Genomic DNA, 21,056 nt, shown 5'->3' with positions numbered 1-21,056 from the left:
CAATTTCTTTTTTAAATTATTTTATTGAAAAATATGAAAATTATTAGAATTTTAATTATGTAGGGGCGACCGGGGCAGAATTAGCGAGCGAATGAAATTTTTGATTGCGCATAATTTGTACAACAAATGTTTGTACCAGGCTGATAAATATTTCTATTAATAGGAAGGAATGTGTTTACATCAAATTCCACTGTCTAATACCGTTCGTGGCTAATTTTACCCCGGTCTCCCCTATTGGGTATAATACTATTTTCTAATGAATGAAAAATGCAAAGAATTCCGGGGGGGGTCATCGAAGACCTGAGATATTGATATCTCTTACTGTTTTGCCTTCTTTCTGTGCTCTCTGGACGTTTAGAGGGATATTCCGTTGATTTTTAAATGTATTCTTTTGCCTATATTGAGGCGTTTTTCTGGTCTTTTTTTTTGTTGTTTTCATGTTTGTCTCTCTCTCATTCCCTTTACTCCATCTGCAACTTTGGCGTGCTTTTCTGTGTAGTGTGGCACGTGTGTGTGTGTGTGTGTATGCAGCCGGCTAGCCGGCATCTGCACACCAGGAAAGACTCTCTGTGACGCAGAGTAGGGCAACCATTGTGGGAATGTATCATTTTGCAGGAGATAGTGGTAAATGGCCCAGGGGCAGTGTGTTCTCGCCATCTGATTGCGATACATCCGAAGTTGATACGAATCCCGACCGAAATCCCTAACGATGGTGAATGTATTTGGCGTTCATAGCCCTGTCCCCTCATCCCAAGCCAACCGCCCCCCCCCACTCCACCATGCGTACACAGCAGAAATTGGTGTGTTTGTGTTGGATATGGGCGCAAAACGGGCATCTAAAGCCAAAAAACTCCACGCTTTCAGTCTTAAAACAGCCGCCGAATTGGACGTATGGTTGTGGGCGCATTTTCTTACTTTTTCCGCATTTCACACACAAAAAAAAAAGATAAATAAATAAAATTAAATTAAATTTTTGCTGTCTCCAAGAATCTAAAATAGAGTAACGTCTCAAAGAAGTGTTAGTTATCTTACTTTAATTTGTTTTCAAATTTTTTTTGGTGGTGCTACATATAAAATTTAGTGAATTTTCAATTAATCCTTCAAAGAGCTCAAATCGCGCCACGATACCTCTCTTTAGGCTTTTTTTTTTCTTCACGTGTTCCTAATGTCAGTTTGCTTCTTTTATTTTTTTTTTTAAATGTTCTTCCTATTGAAGTTGTTCTTTTCCCGCGTGTGCCGGCTTTGGTAGCCAAAGAAGTTCAGTGATCCACCGGAGTCAGAGAAAAAAAAAAGTAAAGCCACCCTCCACCCTATCACAATTGGGATAGTAACTGATTTTCCCAGTCTAGGACAATTTCAGGGAAAATGCTCAGAGTAAAGCTTTAATCTCCCGGGAAGGATGATTTTCAATAGAAATCCCTTCAAACTGCCAAAATAAATAGAACAGAAAGACATTTACATAGCAGTTAATCAGAACGGCTAGAGGCAAAACGGTTAGAGATAGCAACTTGAGACTTTCGCTACTAAATCAAAAAATGGATTTTTAAATATTAGAGGTCGGCCCAGCCGGATATTTCGTCCTTAGATGCCGGTAAACTTAAAAAAAAACTGTGCAGTGGATATTGTTACTAGCTCTTAAACCTTTTAGGCCCTTAACCCTTCAACGACGAGACACTTTTTACGGACTGAAAATCTGCAATAAAAATTAAACTGAGAAACATAATCAGTGATAAGTCTTACATCTAACCTTGGAAAGTCCAACAGAGTCTGATTCGGTGTATTTTGCGCTTCTATGAACGACGATAGGGACAAATATAGCCCAAAAATTTAAGTAATTTTTCTGCCAAATACCAATGAATAATATTTTTCGATTTAATGAAAAATATTACGTATGAGTAGGGTGGAATCTACACTTATGGATGCTATATACACTTATGGACAACGCAAAAATCTTAAGTTATTACACTAAACAGATTTCGAAAAATCAAAAAAAGTGTTAATTAGGGTAAATGTCCTAATTCAGAACCAACTCCAAATGGAAACTTTTCATTAAAACTTATCAATATGAATGGATTTTCGATTTATCTAGATTACTTTTATATAGATATTAATATAAATAAAAAATTAGTATTGTGTTTACTGAGGAAAAAATATATATTGCATTAAAAATTCTGAAAAGTTTCCAATTGGAGTTGGTTCTGAATTAGGTTATTTTACCCTACATCATAAGCTAATAATTTTATAACTTTTCGAAATCTGTTTGACGTAAAAACTCAAGATTTTTTCACGTTGTCCATAAGTGTATAGCATCCATAAGTGTAGACTCCACCCTATTGTAGTTTTTATTGCCAAAAGGGTTTTGCTTAAAAAAAAAATTGGAAGTATAAAAAATAAATAAAATCAATTATGAATTTGAGAATTTAAAAATTCGCCATTTTTGAGCTTAAATATTTACTGTATAGCAAATAGCTAGAGACTTGCAAAAAATATTCTAGATTCCTTCAACCTTCTACTTTGCAATTATGTACAGACATAAGAAAAAAATAACTTTAGGTAGTTAGGAAAAATTATTTTCTTTATGGGACACCGGTGTCCCTATCGTCCTTAAAGGGTTAAATTGTCTACATACTAGCCAAATTATTGCAATAACATTTCAAAGTGAAATTGAAATAAAGCGTCAATATTGATGAGAATATTGAAAGAGATATTTCAATATTTGCCTACACACTGAACAAATTCACTTCAAAATTGCAACTTATTAACTACTAGAATGGTAGTCAGTGATTCAGTTCCTTTGATACATCGAAAAACTCTTGGAATTAGTATGTTTATGAATGGGAAGACGTCTCAGAATATAATAATAGATAGGACCAGAGAATTCTGTTGTATATCCTGCTCAATTCTCGGTCGGAAAGTTTCAGAGTAAGAGAAAAATCCATGGAGTTTCCGTGAAAATAAACGCTAATAGGGTAAGTGTGCCAAATTCCGGCCAGCTTGCAATTTCGGCCACCGTTTTTGTTCCTCAAATTTCCATGAACTTTTAGATTTTACGTACTCTGGAGATTATACAATGCAAAAGAATAACAAAAAATGTAGCTTCGACAAACGAGATGACGTGAAAAAGATATTGGAAGAATTCCCGAAGGGCAAGGAACTATGAGAATGAAGGTGGCCGAAATAGGGCACCAAAGCTATGTCTATATTTTTATTCATTTTAAAATGTATTAAGAATGATTTTAAAGTAAATAAAGACGGTAAACTTTTTACAAGGTTCCAAGCAACACTATTTCAGAAGAAAGAATAAAAAAAAATCAATTTTTATTTAAAATATTACATTTCAAACTTGAGACTTCGGTGCTTGCATGCAACTATGCCGAAATTTGGCACACTTACTCTATTCCACTTGGAATTCTGCGGAATTATCAGCTTTATTTCTCATGGATTTTTTTTTAAAACTCTTTCCGGACCGCAGCACATGCTGCAAGCCAATTTCACATTTTTTTAATCAAAAACAAGGGGTAGATTTTAGTTGAAAAATCGTGTACACCACTTCCAACACTTCCTAATTTTGTATGGAAAACGTCAAAGACTTCCACACTTCCGGAAGTACCATAGATGATTTCCAGCACTTCCTGCACTTCTAAGCACTTCCAAGCACTTCCAAGCACTTCAGGCGTTTGAATTTAAAAAAGAACGACTAAAATCTAATTTGAATTTTCTTCAACGAACGAACGAATAAAATCTCTATTTTAACAATTTCTCTTAGAAGACTGATTTTTTTTATATTAATATAGAAAAGTTATGCATGAGAAATTGATCTGCAAGCGTCAGTGTTATGATAAATTTATTTATTTTTCATGTAGAACATATATTTAAAATAAAAAAAAAAATTGTATTCAGAAAAAAATATGAATCAAGAAATTCTCATAGAAACAAACATTTTATATCATCACTTAACAATTTTTTTTTTTAAATTAAACAAAACTGAGACGTCTATTTTCTAAATCTCCTTGCTTTATTCAAAGCTCTTTCTTCACCATTTGCAAAAATTTTAAATTATATTTATTACTAGTTTGTTAGTTCTGATATTCCAGTACGAGTCAAATGGCGAAAGAAAAAAAATCTAACTATTGCATTACAATATTCGTTTCTTTAATATACTATTAGTGTTACAAAAATTTTTATTAAAATTCACAAACTAATTAGTGGAATTAGTAGGGGAAAGTGCCCATGCTTTACACGGTCCCAAGCTTTATAATGACTAAATTTTTCCTATGTTTTTAAATAAATGTGACTCCGCAATGTATTATAAAAACAGGACACTTTCCTCTAGTTTTTAAAACATGGGTGCGCTTAATCACATTTATTGAAAAACATTGGAAAAATTTAGTCATTATAAAGCTTGGGACCGTGTAAAGCATGGGCACTTTCCCCTATAATTGTGTATTTTTACTAGGTACGTGTTCATAATTTAAACGCAGTAGAACAACTACACTGAACGGAAAAGGAGATTAAAAAATTGTTAAAAATTGATATTTTTCATACTGTGATTAAACAAAAATTGGCTATTTTGGGGTTAAGCAACGTTATTGCTAGACTTTGTTTAATTTTAATCTACAAAGTTGTTAAAACCTCACAATATCAAAATTTTAACAAAATTTATCAAGAAACAACAAAATTTAATAAAAACCCTCTTATGGTCCTCTTATGGACCTCTTAATGCCTCTTTATTTGAAATCTATTAAATTTTTGAAATAAAACTCTATTTTTTCAACTTTTTGAATGTATTTTATTTCATTTATACATATACACTGTAGAATAAATTATATATTAAACTGATTAATCCCATGACATTAGCTTTACAAAATTATTTCCATATGAAAAGGGAAGATTAAGGGAAGAGCACCAGCGATCGGCAGTGTTCCTCGGATCGTCAAGTTATTACCATATTGTTGCACCAATTCAAATGAATTTTTAAATATTATTAGTTACTTTTTACTATTTAACTCTCACAAGAATGCAGTGTATTAGCTCAGATTTAATTTATAAAACCAATTTTCCGTGAGACACCTGATTAAATTTGTGACGATCCGAGATACAGAGTACATAGTTGCTATTAAACCTATTTGTTATTAATTTATTGTATAAATTTAAAATTCAATTGCACAGATATAGTTAAATGGATCACTAATATATCAATTGGCGTGTAAAAAATTACCAAATAGTGTTTTGGAACTCATATATTCAACTAAATATGGAGCATGTCTCTTAACATTGCGATCCGTGGTACACTTCCCTTATATTTAAAAATAAAACTAAAAATTATTTAAATTGTCTTTTTGCTCTTAATGTGCACATAATATTTGATGTTCTTGAAAAAAATCAGAGATATAATGTCCATTCACCAGTTTTCTCATCGACATCAAGATTCTAATTGTAAGATTATCTAAATCAAATACTGAACTATTGATATCCTATCACTTACTCTTAACTCTGTCTATATTTGCTGATTTGTAGAGGCAAGAGATCAACTGAAAAGTCGCTGTCCATGTTTTAATGTTTTCAGCCTCTGCGAAACAAGAACAGTTCTTTCCGGACACTTTAAAGATTATAATATCCTACCGATGCGGTATGGTGATACTTGTCCAGAGGGATACTTGAGATTGAGTGTTTCCACACAGTGTTTGAACCTTCTGATTGATTTGATTCTATTTATGTTACCCCTTTTCCGGACAGCGACGATCGACGATATTCCCGGCTAAATATTATTTCTACGGCCACGGGTACAAGAATTTCACTGAAATCCGAATCTTTGAAGTTCCAAATATTGCCAGAAGTTTTCCTCTGTGAATTAAAGAAAAGAAAAAAGAAATAAGAAAAATAAAGAGTGAGGTTATGCAAGTACATTAGACTCTTCGATATCCAGCACTTCGTTATCCGGGTGACAGCTGCCAAACACTGGCGGTTGATATATTCAAAATTATTTTCACTAAACATGAAGTTTGTCCAGAGTGAATTAAAGTATTATTAACATTGTATCGAAGTTTTCAATACATAATTGTGATAAAAAATGAAACATAAGCACACCATGAAGAAAATTCTCTTGTTCTTTGTCAGACAGAAAATAAATTCACACTGCACAAAATAGAAAAACCGTTGATCATTCAAAAAACCTAAATGTCATTTTGTCCCCCAGTCAGCCGGATATCGAAGAGTCTACTGTAGAAATTTAATACCTTTTCGAAGCTCTGCTCTGTATGATTCGGATGTTCCAATTTGAAGCATAAAACTAACAAATTTAGATCTTTAATATTCAAAAAAGGAAACACTCGTGTAAGATCACTGCTTTTATCTGATTCACTTTCACCAAATTGCAACGCGTCATTTGTACACCATTCAATTATGACTGAGAAGAAATGTCAAACTTTGAACTAATTTAAGCAAAAGGTATTTAAAATTTGTTAAAATGTTGTTAAAAAGCAAAATGAACAAAATTATTGTTAGAAGTAGTTCATTGTTGTTTTTAAATTGTTAAAAAAAAATCAATTTTTGTTAATTTTATCTCCTTTTTAGCTTCGAATAATCAAATGTTTGTTTATCTTGTAAATGATCTCTTTTTATCTCCAAAATTAAACAATTTTTAACAAATTTTAACTCTCATTCCGTTCTGTGTACTGTGACTATATACGTGCAATGTCACTTGCATTTGCATGGAAATCCTTATTGCTAATTTAAATGTCCAAATAAGTCACTTGTTTTTTTTAGATATCTAATTTTTAAAATTGAAAAAAAAATTATTGCAAGAATTATCTTTAATACGCTGTTTTTCAGTAATTAGCAATGAATATAAATATCCGGAATTATTGATAAAAAATAAAAGAGACTAGTCTGTGTATAATTTTTTAACATACATATATAGTCATGACATTTAACATATTCAACTTAGGATTATTCAAGATTCGCTTCATGTTAACTTTTAACAAAACGTTTTAAAAAGTATGTTTAACGTTGATTCGATCAAGGCAGAACTCAAGGCAGAAAAAATAAATTAGGGAATCCCTACCAATTAATGGTCGAAGTTTTATACTGAAAAACTCACGGTTTTGGACTACATATTTAGTTCTAAAAAAATATCCAAAAATCTACCAAGAGTAAGGTAAAGTACCCTTACTCGACCGGGTTCCTCTATTCGACCGGTGGGTGAATTTTTGAATATTTGATGGTGAATTTCATCAATTTCTATGAATTTGTCACTGATTCGTATTATATAAAGAATAATTGACCTATTAATGTTAGATCATACACAAAATATTATAGCAAATATAATTAAATTGAATAAATAAATCTACCGGTCGAATAGAGGAACCGGTCGAATAAAGGGTACTTTACCTTATCTCCAAGGAAATTTCCATGGTTTTATAGTAGATTTTTTCCTGTGGAATATTTTCGGTGAAACGAACAAATAATTATGTGAAAATTTTGCTCAGAAAACTATGGAAAGGTATTGGAATTTTCCGTGGAATTATTCCTTGGAAGCCAGGTGTTTGGGGTTGCCTATTGAATATCGAAGTAGAATATTAGATAAATGATATGACGCTCCTTCAGACTACTCTTTCAGATTCTCTGGTTTAAAGGTTTATTGGTTTAAAGATGAAAATATGATAACGCAACTCAAAAGGAGAGCTCACTTCTCCACACTAGTGAATTTACCCTGTTAAAGATTGCAAATATAATTAGGTTATGCGACGAAGGTGGATCAAATGTTTGATCTATGGCAATCAACAATTTCCTCTGAACCTATCCAATAGCATAGAACACTCTAAAATATAATTAAAAATTCACTTTTTTATGATATTTTCACTGATCGCACTTTTATTTGCTGATTCCATGAGGCGCACAAAAAGGGAAGTCGATCTCAAGTGACAAGAAAGTCCCGTAAGGACGCCAAAAAACAATGGCATGATAGTAGAGTGGTGAATTTCAATACAGTAGACTCTTCGATATCCAGCACTTCGATATCCGGGTGACAGCTGCCAAACACTGGCGGTTGATATATTCAAAATTATTTTCACTAAACATGAAGTTTGTCCAGAGTGAATTAAAGTATTATTAACATTGTATCGAAGTTTTTAATACATAATTGTGATAAAAAATGAAACATAAGCACACCATGAAGAAAATTCTCTTTTTCTTTGTCAGACAGAAAATAAATTCACACTGCACAAAATAGAAAAACCGTTGATCATTCAAAAAACCTAAATGTCATTTTGTCCCCCAGTCAGCCGGATATCGAAGAGTCTACTGTACGTTGATTTTAGAGATGCAATGTTTCATGAAATTTAATGTGAATGATTTATTTTTTAACCCATTCCTTACCATGGTATTATACATCATACGCAAATTGAGTGATTTTAGATTATTTATTCCAGGGCAATTGATATTCGAGTTTCTATCGGGAATGGATATTTAGTTACTTTAGTCCTTCAATTATTTGAAAAAAAATGGCCCGACAGAGATGGGAATACATTTTGTTGTTTTTTTCTCGCTTCGCGTGAAGTGATGCAAAAATTTTGCTCAAAATGGCGGACGGAAAATGCGACATCCCGTCGAATTTGTTAAAATTGACCTTCATCCTCTTTACTGATTTGAATTCTGGTTACCAATGTGTTTCCTTTGATAGGTACTCTATCTAAATCAATAGAGTTTTTAATGAAGTAATGAACAGAATTTAAATTCAGTGACCGTTAAGACGCGTGTTTGAGGGCGGCTCCCCGCGCCCCCATAATAGATAAAAATTATTTCTTTTTAAAAAAAAAATCATCTATTAACCTGTAGGAAACTAATCCCAAAATATGAACATTCTATCTCAAGTATTTCTGGTACATTGACTGAATGGGTTAACTAACGGCCGTAACACCAGGTAATAAGCAGGAATTTTTCTACAAAAAAAAGGGAACGTGTTGCGGTAAAATCCATGGGAAATCCATAGAAAAATTTCATGGAAAATTCCTGTGTACGTTTTATATTTGATTTTCCATACAAACCTTCCATGGAGTTCCACTAAAAAGTGACGCTGGATTTCCATTGAATGTTGTTTAAATTTTCCATGGAATGGCTATTTTCCATGGCTTCTCCTTGGAAAAATTCCATAGAAGACTTTGCGGAAATTTAGCGTCAAATTCAATGGGAATGAGCGGAATTTGACACTGAATTTCTAATGGAATTTTCCGCGAAAGTTTGGTATGGGGTACTCTCCAAGATCCAAATTGCCATTTGAAATTTTATATGAAAATTTCACGTTATTTCTAGTCAATTATAGTAATTATTTTTAGGAAAAATATTTTTTTTTAAAAAGAATGCACTGGAAAAGTCGTGGAATTCCGTAAGGTTAAACCATGGATTGGATTGGAAATAGAGAGGATTTGTCCGAATTTTCAAAGAGCTAATTGGCTATAATACCGCTAATAATTCATGGGAAAACACATGGAAATTTTCGTCAGAGAAAAGTCCATGGAAAATTGTGGATATTTCTTATTAAACTGTCACTATACAGAATTTGTCCGATTTTGATGTATATTTTGGCATTTTGAAAAGCTGAGAAAATTCCCCAGAAAACAGCAGAAGACCAAATGAAGTTTTCCATTGTGAAAATGACTGGAAAATAAATTCAAAATTGATAAAAAAAAGTGAGAGAGTTTTTTTTCTTTCTTTTGTTCAAAAATTCGCCAAAAATCCAATTTCGAACCGATTTTAATAACTTTCACAGTTTTGGGAAGCTCATGAAATTCTCTATAGTCTCCAGTTGTAATAGTAGTCGGAAAAGTCCATGGAAACTCGCGGATATTTCTTATTAAACGGTCCTATATAGCAGAGGCGTGCAAGAACCGTTGAAACCGAATAAACATCAAATGAAACATGTACGTCAATGGTCAAAACGCTACCAGAACAAACTTATTTTGACGTTTATTCGGTTTCAACGGTTCTTGCACACCTCTGCTATACAGAATTCCGCAAACGTCCATGGAACATTAGGTGAAAATTTAGCGTCAAATTACGGATTTTGAGCGGTAAAATCAGCTGGAAATCCAGTGGAATCGCCACAACCGTTGGCTATAAAACAGAAACCCATCTTTGTCAGGACTTCTCGCCTACTTCCCCCAGAAAATCTGAGATCTTCTGGGATTTCGTTGTATCTTTTATCAGGAACACCCAAAATACCGGAGGTTTTCAGAAGATTTCTCCTGGTTCCGCCAGGAAGTCACATTTTTCTGGTATTTCGTTCTGTATTTTGTCAGAAATACCCAAATACTGAATTTTGTCAGAAGATTTCTCCTGGTTCTTCTAGGAAATCATATTTTTTCGAGTTTTTGTTCTGTATTTCGTCAGAAACAGCCAAAATACCCGTGTTTTTCAAAAGATTTCTGCTGGTTCCTCCAGAAAAACTGAGATCTTCTGGGATTTTCTTCTGTATTGTGTTAAGAACGCCCAAAATACCGGAGTTTGTCAGAAGATTTCTCCTGGTTCCTCCAGAAATCACATTTTTTTTTTGAAATTTTGTTATGTATTTTGCCAGGAACACCCAAAATACTCAATTTTGTCAGAAGATTTCTCCTGGTTGCTCCAGAAATCAGGATCTTTTGGGTATTTTGGGTGTTTGTTGACAAAATACCGAGCAAAATCTCAAAAAATGTGATTTCTGGAGGAACCAAGAGAAATCTTCTGAAAAACTCGGGTATTTTGGGTGTTCCTGACAAAATACAGAAGAAAATCCTAAAAGATCTGTGATTTCCTGGCGAAATCAGGAGAAATCTTCTGACAAAATTGAGTATTTTAGGTGTTCCTGGCAAAATACAGAAGAAAATCTAAAAAAAAATGTGATTTCTGGCGAAACCAGGAGAAATCTTCTGGAAAAATTGAGTATTTTGGGTGTTCCTGACAAAATACGGAAGAAAATCCCAGAAGATCTGTGATTTCCTGGAAGAAGCTTGAGAAATCTTCTGACTAACTTGATTATTCTGGTCGTATTTTATAAAATACACAACAAAATTCCAGAAGAACTGTGATTTTCTGGCGGGATCAGGTGAGAAGTGCTAATTAAGGTGGATTCTTGGGAAGATTTGACAAAATGTACAACAAAATTCCGAGAATCTGGGATTTCTGGAGGAAGCAGGAAGAGATGTGTTCTGACTTGGATGTATTTTTATTCGTGAACAAGGACATCCCAGTACAGTAGACAATTACAGTTCCCAGTACAGTACAGTAGGACAATTCCCAGTACAGTAGACATCCAAATACAGTAGACTCTCGCTCAATCCGCTCTTCGTAGACAATTTTCACGTTTGATTTTAAAGCAAATGTGTTCAAATTTGCTGTATTTCTTTCTATTTTATCGTGATTTTTAATAATTGAGCACTTTTTTGTCGAATTTACAATGATTTTGATGCCAAAATCTCTCGATAATTTAGATGACAATTTGCCCCGTATGCCCGATTGAGAGAGAGTCTACTGTATCATATCGATTTGATATTTAGAACCATTTTTGAAATTTTATTTCAATATAACTTTGGATATTTTTATTGACATTATTTGGCATAGGTTGCAGCCATTCAAAATAATTAAATAAAATATTGAGAAATAATGCTCTATATGTCCATATTGAAAGAAATATTTCAATAATTTTTCAATTTCAATTCAATATTTCAATTCAATTTAAATTCAATTCAATTTCAATAATTCAATAATGCCTATACACTGGACACTTTTTTTCAATATTTAAAGTTTTATATTGCAAAAATGGTAAATAATTTAATTAAGCACTTATAAAGGACATATTTTAATCACTGAATTGATAAGAGGTTACCAAATGCGCAAAACACAATTCCTGATTTTATCCTAAATCCAAATCCATTCTAGTTCCGTCACTAGATGGCATTGAGCTCTGAGAGGACTAAACTCATTCAAAATTTAACCGTTTCTCCAATTGTCCCCATAAATATTTCCAGCTAGTTCGTGTGCCTAGGTGGTGTTCAGGTGGTGTGTATGTGTCCTTAAAGAAAAAAAGAAAGAAAAGTGCGCTAGACGGGGATAAATTTAGTGCTACAAAAAAAAAAAAAGAAAAAAAAAGGAAAAGAAGGAAAATTGAAAAGAAATCGTTGTGGCAGAGAAATGCTGGAAATGTCAACGCTCTTTGGTGATCTGAATGATGGTGATCCATCGGGTAATCTTGAGGATCAACGAGCCCTTCAGTTGGCCTTTGAATTGTCCATGTTGGGTCTGTCGGATACGTTTCCGCCCACGGACAATCACCTGGCACAACAACCATCTCCACCTCCATTGGCACCTCAGGCAGCCTTTGCAGCCGCCTTCCAGATGCCACCGCCCCTGGATGAGCGCTTCAAAAAATCCCAAAATATGACTGAATGTGTTCCTGTACCAAGTTCTGAGCACGTTGCTGAAATTGTTGGGAGACAGGGTATGTAAAACAATTTTAAAAAATCATATTTGAATAAATGTCAAAATACCGGGGAAAGTACGACTTAAACTACTTCCTCTACCCTAATGATCGAGTAACCATTTAATGCAATTTTTAAAAAAAAAAAATATTTACATTAAATTTTTAAACTGTTTACTACTTACTTTAAATATTAAAAATTTATTACATTAAACACTTTATTAGGTGATTTTCTTAACAATCTCACTTACTATAATCCTACCAAATAATTCATGTCCTCCGATCGGGCTCAAACTTTGCCAAATGGATGGCTAAAAACCGTTCCCGCCCGTCCGACCGCGTTTTGTAGCTCAATAGCTCCCAAACTACAGTGCCCCGCAAAAGTGACTCAATGTTTTGCAATTCTGTATTAAAAAAAAAAACTTAATATTTCATAATCTAATTTTTATATCACCTTCAACTTTGTTCTCCTTGAAAGCTCTATTCTAAAGCTACTAAATGAACCTTGGTCATGATATTTCTTATGTTTCCCATATGTTTCTAGCGTGCCGAAGAAACGAAAACCGAAAACCCTAAATTGGCAACCTACATAGTTTTGGGGATATCTCGTGAAATGTGTACCGTCGTTGCGGGTGACTTTGCACGTTTTTTCGCTGTTTTTCAACTTTACCCTCTAAAAGTGGACAGTTAAAGTGAAGGGAGGGGGTTAATGGGTAAAATTATTTGTATTCAGTTGTTAATGAATGGATTTTGTGCCTCTAACATTAATTTTATAAAATTTTACTATGTTTAAAAAAATCAAGAAAAAAGGCTTGCACTTGGGATAAGATCCGGGTGACTTTGCACTTTTTAATAAATACTAAGAAATCACCAATTTCTGATAATAAACGACAATGAAAATCTTCAATTCTAAGGGTAAGATGCACGAGATCCACAAGATGACGTGGTCGCCATCTCGATTTGACGTTTCTGTCCGCCATTTTGAATAACTGTCAAACCCTAAAACCAGTCCGATTGGATTGAAATTTTAGTATGTTGTAGCTGATGTCAAGACCTTTTCAAAACGTATATATGTTCCAGTCTACGTTAAGTATTTACCTAGATACAGAGGCTCAAAGTTTTAAATTTCGTAATACTCATATTTTGGCGGTCTTTATTTTTTAATCTTCAATATTTGAAACCTAAACGAAATGCCTCAGTAACTATTAAAAATGGTTGAGACTTTTATTTTATATATTTATTTACTCTAACATAATTGAAAAAAAAATAAACGAAAAGCGCATTTAATTAATTTTTTATTTTTCATCTTTGCGAAAACAGTTTTTAAGATTGTCAAATAATGCACTGTTATAAACAAAAACATTACTTTTATTTTTGTTTGTTTGTTAGATCTCATCGCCTAACGATAGCGCTGCCTTTTTTGTGATGGTTTTGATAAAACAGGCTCCCTGTAATTCTGTATTCATGAACATGTCAAAATTTTAAACTTGAAGCCCCTATATCCAGACAATCACTTGACCTAGGTCGGATTTTATATATGTTCTGAAAAGGCCTTGACATCAGCTAGAAAATACTAAAATTTCAGCTCAATCGGATGAGATTTTTGTTTTGACAGTTATTCAAAATGGCGAACAGAAACGTCAAATCAAGATGGCGACCATACTGGATTACCATTGGATAATTTTTAACCAAATACTTCTATAAAAAAGCTTTAGAAGAACCATTATATGCAATTTTATAACATAAATCATGCGTTCGTAGGAAGATAATAGTGAAAAAAAGGTTTTTAGTAAAAATAATGAACAAAATCGAAGTGGATTATTCTAGCCAGATAAATTTAGAATAGATTCGAGTAATTTACTACTCTGAAATCGATTTTGGAATTGCACCATCAGATAACTTTTTCACGGAGCCGTTTTTTGACAAAATACCTATACTAGGATTTCATTGACTATTACTGAAACTACAAGAATCCTTTTGAGGATCATTGTACCTTATTTGGTACATAACATATCCCTATATACTTTGGCATGGTAGACCAGAACAACGAAGACTATCAATAAGTGCTAGAATTTGTGAAAGTCTTACGGACAGCAGAGTGCAAAGTCACCCGCAACGACGGTACGATAACAGGAAAAATTTACACTAAAATCGGTCGCATTTTTCAGAGCTAATAATATTAATAATAATAATAATAATAATAATAATAATAATAATAATAATAATAATAATAATAATAATAATAATAATAATAATAATAATAGTAATATATTTATTCATAAAAATAGGGTCATTCCTTTTACAATTGTGAAGAAAAAAATTAAAGTTAAAGAAAAAATTAAAGTTAAAGAAGAAACAAAATGAGAAAAAGATTCAAAAAAAAGAAGAAGTTAACAAAATAAGGAGTTTAAATTTGAGTCATGTTTAATTTTGAATGTCACCCCAAGGATTTTTTTTGGGAAAAGTAGGGGAAAGTGACCATGCTTGATACGATCCAAGCTTGATAATAACTATTTTTTTCCTATGTTAATCAATAGTTATGACTTATCGCAATATATTTCAATAGCTGGTGCTAAGCCTCACATTTCCTAAAAAAAATTAGGATCCTAGCTCTTTTTTCTAAGTTTCAGGAAGCAAAAATCAAAAATAGGCCCAAAACTGTAATTTCGATACATGATATTTCATAAGTATTTCTTAATTAATGTCGCTGTTCACGAAAACTACTATCATAGCCACATAGAGGGTTCATCAGTATTAATATTTATGTTAACATATTTTTTCTTGTGAACACTGTTTTTGTGGGTGGTGACAAATGCATAAATTCTACCTGTGTCCATCCTATATTTTTAAAAGGGTCCATGAATGATAATTTAAATGTGGCAACTCTATCATTAGATGTGATTCTTTCATAATTACACCTATTGTAATCCTCCAATTTTATCGACAATTGACATAACCTTCAACCCTGTTGCCTGATTTTTAAGGTTGCAGAGTGACATTTTCATGGGCTCAAAGTGAAAAAATGGTTTTCACTAGTGCCCTAATGTCATAAAAATATGGCTTAGAAAAATTACATAAAAGTGATATTTAATCAGTCGTACAAACGATTTAAGCAGATAGATTAGAGTTCCCTCTAAATATTGATGTGCATTTTTTTGTATCCGGTGAATTTTTTGCAGTGAAAATAGGCCTCCGATTTGTCGAATCAATTATTATACAGGAAGGCCCCGGACCCAACTTGAATAAAAGTCGCCACTGAATTTCCATTTTCTTCTTGAGGAAAATTTAAGGATTTCCAGGAACTATTTGAGGTTTGGATTATGAACCTAATAAGTGAGACATTTTTTTGTCATAGTGGAAGAATCGCTTCGGATAGTGTGTTAGTCAGAAAATAATCACAAACCTTGGACATCATTTTACAGTATCAAGCATGGTCACTTTCCCCTACAAACATTTTTTTTAGAGCCTTTTACAAAGAGGATGGCACTGGGTCATTTTTGCCATTCAAATGTCACTTTTTCATCCTAAATTTTACATCACGCACAATTAACGTAAATTAGGATGCAATATAACGGCTTCCGGGTTATATAAGTCCAATTATCATTTAATAAATTTCCTATCAGAAAACAGCAATATCTCAAAATTGACAAAAACGAAGATCCGCCGTTGTAATATTCAATGTGCGATATGTTTTTTTAATGAGTTAGCTCTTTGTCATTCTAAATGATGCGCAAATTTTGCTGAAATTAGAATGACACGGGATCAATTTACTTGAGTTAGTCCCTTGTTTCACAAAAAAAAATTGAACAATGAATCTATTTTGTGACCCTTGACTTCAAACAAAACGCCGCAATCAATCATAAAGTGTAAAATTTTGAAAAACTTTTCTAATAACGAAATTTATTGACTCATATCACCTGAAATTTTATTAAATTCTCTGTCTGAGTGCATTAAAACCTCAAAATCGCCAAAAAGTCAGTTGGCCCCTTGTAATTTCCAAGGAGCGATGTGAAGCATGTCTCTTAACATTCCGATCCGTGGTACACTTCCCTTACATCTTGTCCTTCTTACCATTAAAGAGTTAAATGGTGCTTTATAGAACTGATCACTTTTCGCTTAGTACGACTTTGACTGGACATTTACTGGATTTAAGCGCTTTCTTGCCGGTTTTTTTTTTGTACGAAGGACCAAAAAGTGCCTCCTCTACCCTAAATGAATTTTCTCTTGAGTTATTTCTTCATTCACTTTTGATTTTATTTCTTCTAAATTTTCTTTCTTTTTTTTTGGCGGAAACTGCCCAAAAAAAAAACACACACTGCATCTAATCCATGTTAATCCACGTGCTAAAGCCTCCCGAAAGAGCCAAAGCAAAGATTTAGGTCGATTTATCAGTTTTATTGAAAAGATATGAAATTGTGTCTGTTGTTGCTTTCTTTTTTGCTCTTTGCTGTTCTTTGGGGATCTCTCAAAGACATTTTTCTGTCTGTCTTTTTGTGGCTGTTTCTCTATTTCTTCTTCTTGTTTTTTTTTCCTTCGTGTTTTTTTTTTCTCCTCTTATTTTTGCTTCTTTTCGTGCTCTTTGGGAAACGATGAAGGAGAGAAAGAGGAGACAGAGAGAGAGAGAGAGGTGCTTTGGGGGGCAGAGAGATGGCGACACTGAAGATGGTTGAATGATCTCCATAACATTTGGTTGTCTGCGATTCCTGCGGACAAGGCCACATGCTGCAATGCCTCTGACTCTTGTTGTCTCTCTTTTTCCCATGCAAAGGAATTGCTTTGGGATGAATTGGCGGGCAAAAGTATCTCCCTCTCTCTCTCTCTCTCTATCGTGGTTTCTTGTGCAAAGGGGATGATCGTTTTTGTTTTTTTTTGTTCTTTTGTTTTGTTCCATTTCTCGCTCCCTAAGCCAGACACATTCCTGCAGCCCGAGCGCCCTCTATGAATTTCCTCATGTCACCCCGCGCACCAAAACCCCTCAATCAACCGAGAAAACGGAAACCCTGAAGAGAATTAAAAGTCGGGAGAAGAAAATAGCGCGACCAGAGAGACAAAGGCCAAAGACAAGCAGCTGCATATTTTTTTTTCTTCCTTTTTTTCATCGTTGTTGTTGGTATTTTGTTCATTTTCTTCAACAAAACCATCACCTGCCTTCGGTTTTTCTTTGTCAGATTCTCCTTCTTGGCCTCTGTGTGTCCGTGTGTGCGTGTGTGTGTGTGTGTCGAGAAAAGGGACAGATGCCAACGGCCTAAACGAACGTCTTTTACCCCCGAGAGAAAAAAAAGAAAAAGAAAAAAAAATAGAAAGAAATCCAAAAATATTAATTCAATTTGATCAATAGGGGAGACTGGGGCAAAAAGTCACAAATCGAAAATTTCATAATTCAATATATTCCAAAAGAGATAGGGTAGATACCCCGAATGATGCCACTACCCCATTTGATGCCACCTTGCATAAAGCGGTATTTTTTCAAATATTACGGAGTTTAAGAATTATGAAATATATACAATTGTGAGTGCTAATATCAAAGGAAGCTTCTGAACTGGTTTATTTGGATATTCTCTCTATTTATTGTATATTTTGAACATGATTTTTATATGATGTGAGCGATGATTGAAAATTGTACGTAAACGTAAAGAATTGTATTAAGATGTCGAACTTTTTTAATTTACTTTATTTCACATGTTTATCCAAGATTTTTTATTATTCTTATCAGTAATTGTAATTGTGGATAACTAAGCTTATCTCAGATGCCAATATTTTGTATTTTAGCATTTTATTTCATTAAAATATTAGGGTGGCATTATATGTGGAATTTTTTAATGTATGGCTACAATTCATGCCACCACCTTTTAATAAGTGGTGCCCTCATGCGGCATTCAGCAAATTCGCACTTGACAATTGGCATTGGTATATTTTCGAGTTGTCTATTTTGTGTTTAAATAATTCTAAAATATCCTGTAATATCAAGGTAAGTACAGGAGAAATATTAAATATTACAGTAGACTCTCGCTTATCCGTGGAACGGGACCGAAATGTCACACGGATTTTGAGAGTGATACACATCAAATTGTTTGAAATCTAACGTTTTTTTTGTTCACATTGCAAATTTATGGAGTGAATTCTGATCTGACTAAATCGACATTCTCTCTAAACATGCGTACTGTCCAAAAAAGTTACAATGAGAAAGAATTAACAGTAGATAGAGCACATTTGCTTTAACAAAAAAACCCAAAACGGGGAAAATATGTCAACAAAATTTTTAAAATTCAACTGTCTCACGGATTTTATTATGTCACCCGGAAAAAGAGTCCACGGATAAGCGAGAGTCTACTGTAATTGAAATATAGTTTTAGAATGATTGTGTAGTGAAAGTTTAAAGAATAAATGAAAAAAAAATATTAGAAGAGGGTTTGAAGAAAAAGTGAGGTTATCTGGAAGTTTTTTGTTCAAAGAATGTTTGCTAGTATTTACTGAATATTTTTCTTTATTTCTTATTGAAAGTCTTATTACAGTTTGATATAGCTCCTACACGAAAAAAAGGACCACATAACTTACTCTGCTTTACAACTTAATGCAGCCTTCTGCGGAATGAATGAATACCAGTGCGCCGCCAGGTCCAGATTCCCGGACAACTTGAAGTTACAAGGGGAAATAGCTCATGAAATCAATGAGCATGAAGGAAGGCTGTGCTTCCTGGGTAAAAATAAATAGAATAGATACTACCGATACTCCAGCCTGCTAGGCACAGTATTCCAATGAACAAATATGGCATAATTGAATAGTTATTGAAATCACAGAAACGAAAATAGCAGAATTTATTGAAAAAGCATTGTTAAAAATAACAAAAATATGATTAAATAAACATAAAATAGTTTTTAAACAATATAATTTCCTATTTATTCATTTTCTTTCTAAAATTTGTTCTATATGGAACCAAAATACTCGTTTTAAAAAGGTGGCATTGAATGGATCCTAAGGCGGCACTGAATGTAGAAAACTGGCATTAAATGGAGATTTTTGCATATTTTCTTCAATGTTTTTTCTTGGTCCTTTAGTGAAAAATTCCGGGAAATTTACTATGATATATAGCAAGACAAAGCATCAAAGTATATTCAGCCAAAATTTTAATTTGTTTGGTTCAAGAATAAGAAAATTATTCGCAAACCAATTCTTAAAGTGGCATTGAATGGTCCATCCACCCTAGCGGCTTATTCTTTTTTTTTCCATAGATAGCCTCCAAGTTTCTTAAAATTCGAACAAGCAATTCAGAAAATAAGAAATATCGAAATTTTTAATCCTATTTTTGAAATATTTTCCTAGCAGATGATATCAATTATTACCTATTTAGTTTCCAAAATTGATGCACTGGTAAATACAGTGGGACCTCGATAGAGTCAATCTCCATTAGAGTGAGTAGCTATTATTTTTACACTACGGACTACGTTAGAGTCAACTTTGACTCCGATAGAATCCAAGATGAATAAAAACAAATAACAAAGTAATAAGGTGGGCCAGATCGGAGTGGTGATGACGTACATGGGCGTACCCAGCTAGGGGCAGGGGGGGCAGCTGCCCCCCCTAGAAGCGTCAAAAAAATTCAAAAACAAATGAAAAGTAAAAAAAAATATATTTATCAGCAAAAAATTTTGTTTGACCAGTAAAAAATCCAAATCCTTCCAAAAATGGGCCTAATTTTTCAATTCATAAAGATCGAAACTTTCATGAAAATTCTATTGCTTTTAAAGTTGTAAATTTAGTTACTTCTCAAATTTGATGTTTTACTGCTCATTTGTAGAGGGTTAATACAAAAATGAGCTTATAAAAACTCAAAAACTATTAAAAGCCAAATTGATGGTGGGGGTTGAGGCAGGACAAGGCTCTTATCCGTACTGTACTATACATTCAAGAATTAAAAAAAGTGTAAAAATAGGCAAATATTTCGTAACTATTTTTGCATTTTTTTCTAACGTTATTTCGGTAACAAATTTATTCAGTAATATATTTTTCGAAAAGAAGGAAGTTGTCACGTAATCTTTTTCACATATTTAAAGGATATTTAAGAATTTATAACGAACGCCTAAAAATCCACAGAGAAAGTAAAAATATAGTGTTAGGTTAGAATATGTTTTAGAAAAGTCGTATATTTTGGCAGTAACGGTTCACCATATAAGAAGAAAGCAAGTTTCTTAAAATGATTCTACCGATTATTTTTAATAATCTTCTTTTTAATGGCCTATACACATTGGGAACTCTGTTTTCGTTAAAAATTGTATTTTTGACAGAATTTTGACGTTTCCACCTAGAGAAGTGCAGAAAATTTCCTTCTAAAAAGCATTTTTTTTTTGAAAATTACTCCCAATGTGTAGAGGCCTTAAGACATCTTAAAAACTCGAAGTGATGGATCTCTAATTTCCTCGGGGGATATGTTTAAAAAAAATCACCAAGGACTCCGAAAGTTTATTTAAAGCCATAAAGGAGCAGTCAGACGTGAAATTTAAGAATATGTAATTAAAGCTGAGGTCGTATATTGACTTTGAACTTTGATCTGTTGAGGGTCTATATGCAGGTCAAAAAGACTAAAAATAGCATATTTTCTAACTTTTTT

The 21,056-nt window shown here is 33.1% G+C and overlaps 1 protein-coding gene across 4 annotated transcripts in view; it reads left to right on the top strand.

Moving 5' to 3' along the window:
* Positions 1 to 814: 814 nt before the first annotated feature.
* The window catches only part of LOC129808769 (RNA-binding protein MEX3B), a 41,306-nt gene continuing 21,064 nt past the window's right edge, over positions 815 to 21,056 (top strand). Inside the window, exons 1-2 of one of the 4 annotated variants that reach the window (XM_055858608.1) lie at positions 815 to 1,018; positions 12,003 to 12,472. In XM_055858608.1, the coding sequence (XP_055714583.1) occupies positions 12,166 to 12,472 (307 nt within the window). In that variant the 5' untranslated portion in view covers positions 815 to 1,018; positions 12,003 to 12,165. The other 3 variants (XM_055858613.1, XM_055858610.1, XM_055858609.1) reach the window with 3 other exon arrangements.

This window comes from Phlebotomus papatasi, chromosome 5, assembly GCF_024763615.1.
Source record: "Phlebotomus papatasi isolate M1 chromosome 5, Ppap_2.1, whole genome shotgun sequence".
In the NCBI taxonomy this organism is placed as follows: Eukaryota; Metazoa; Arthropoda; class Insecta; order Diptera; family Psychodidae; genus Phlebotomus; species Phlebotomus papatasi.
The sequence above is the reverse complement of the archived record's forward strand: the minus strand, read 5'-3'. Positions and strand labels throughout refer to the sequence as shown.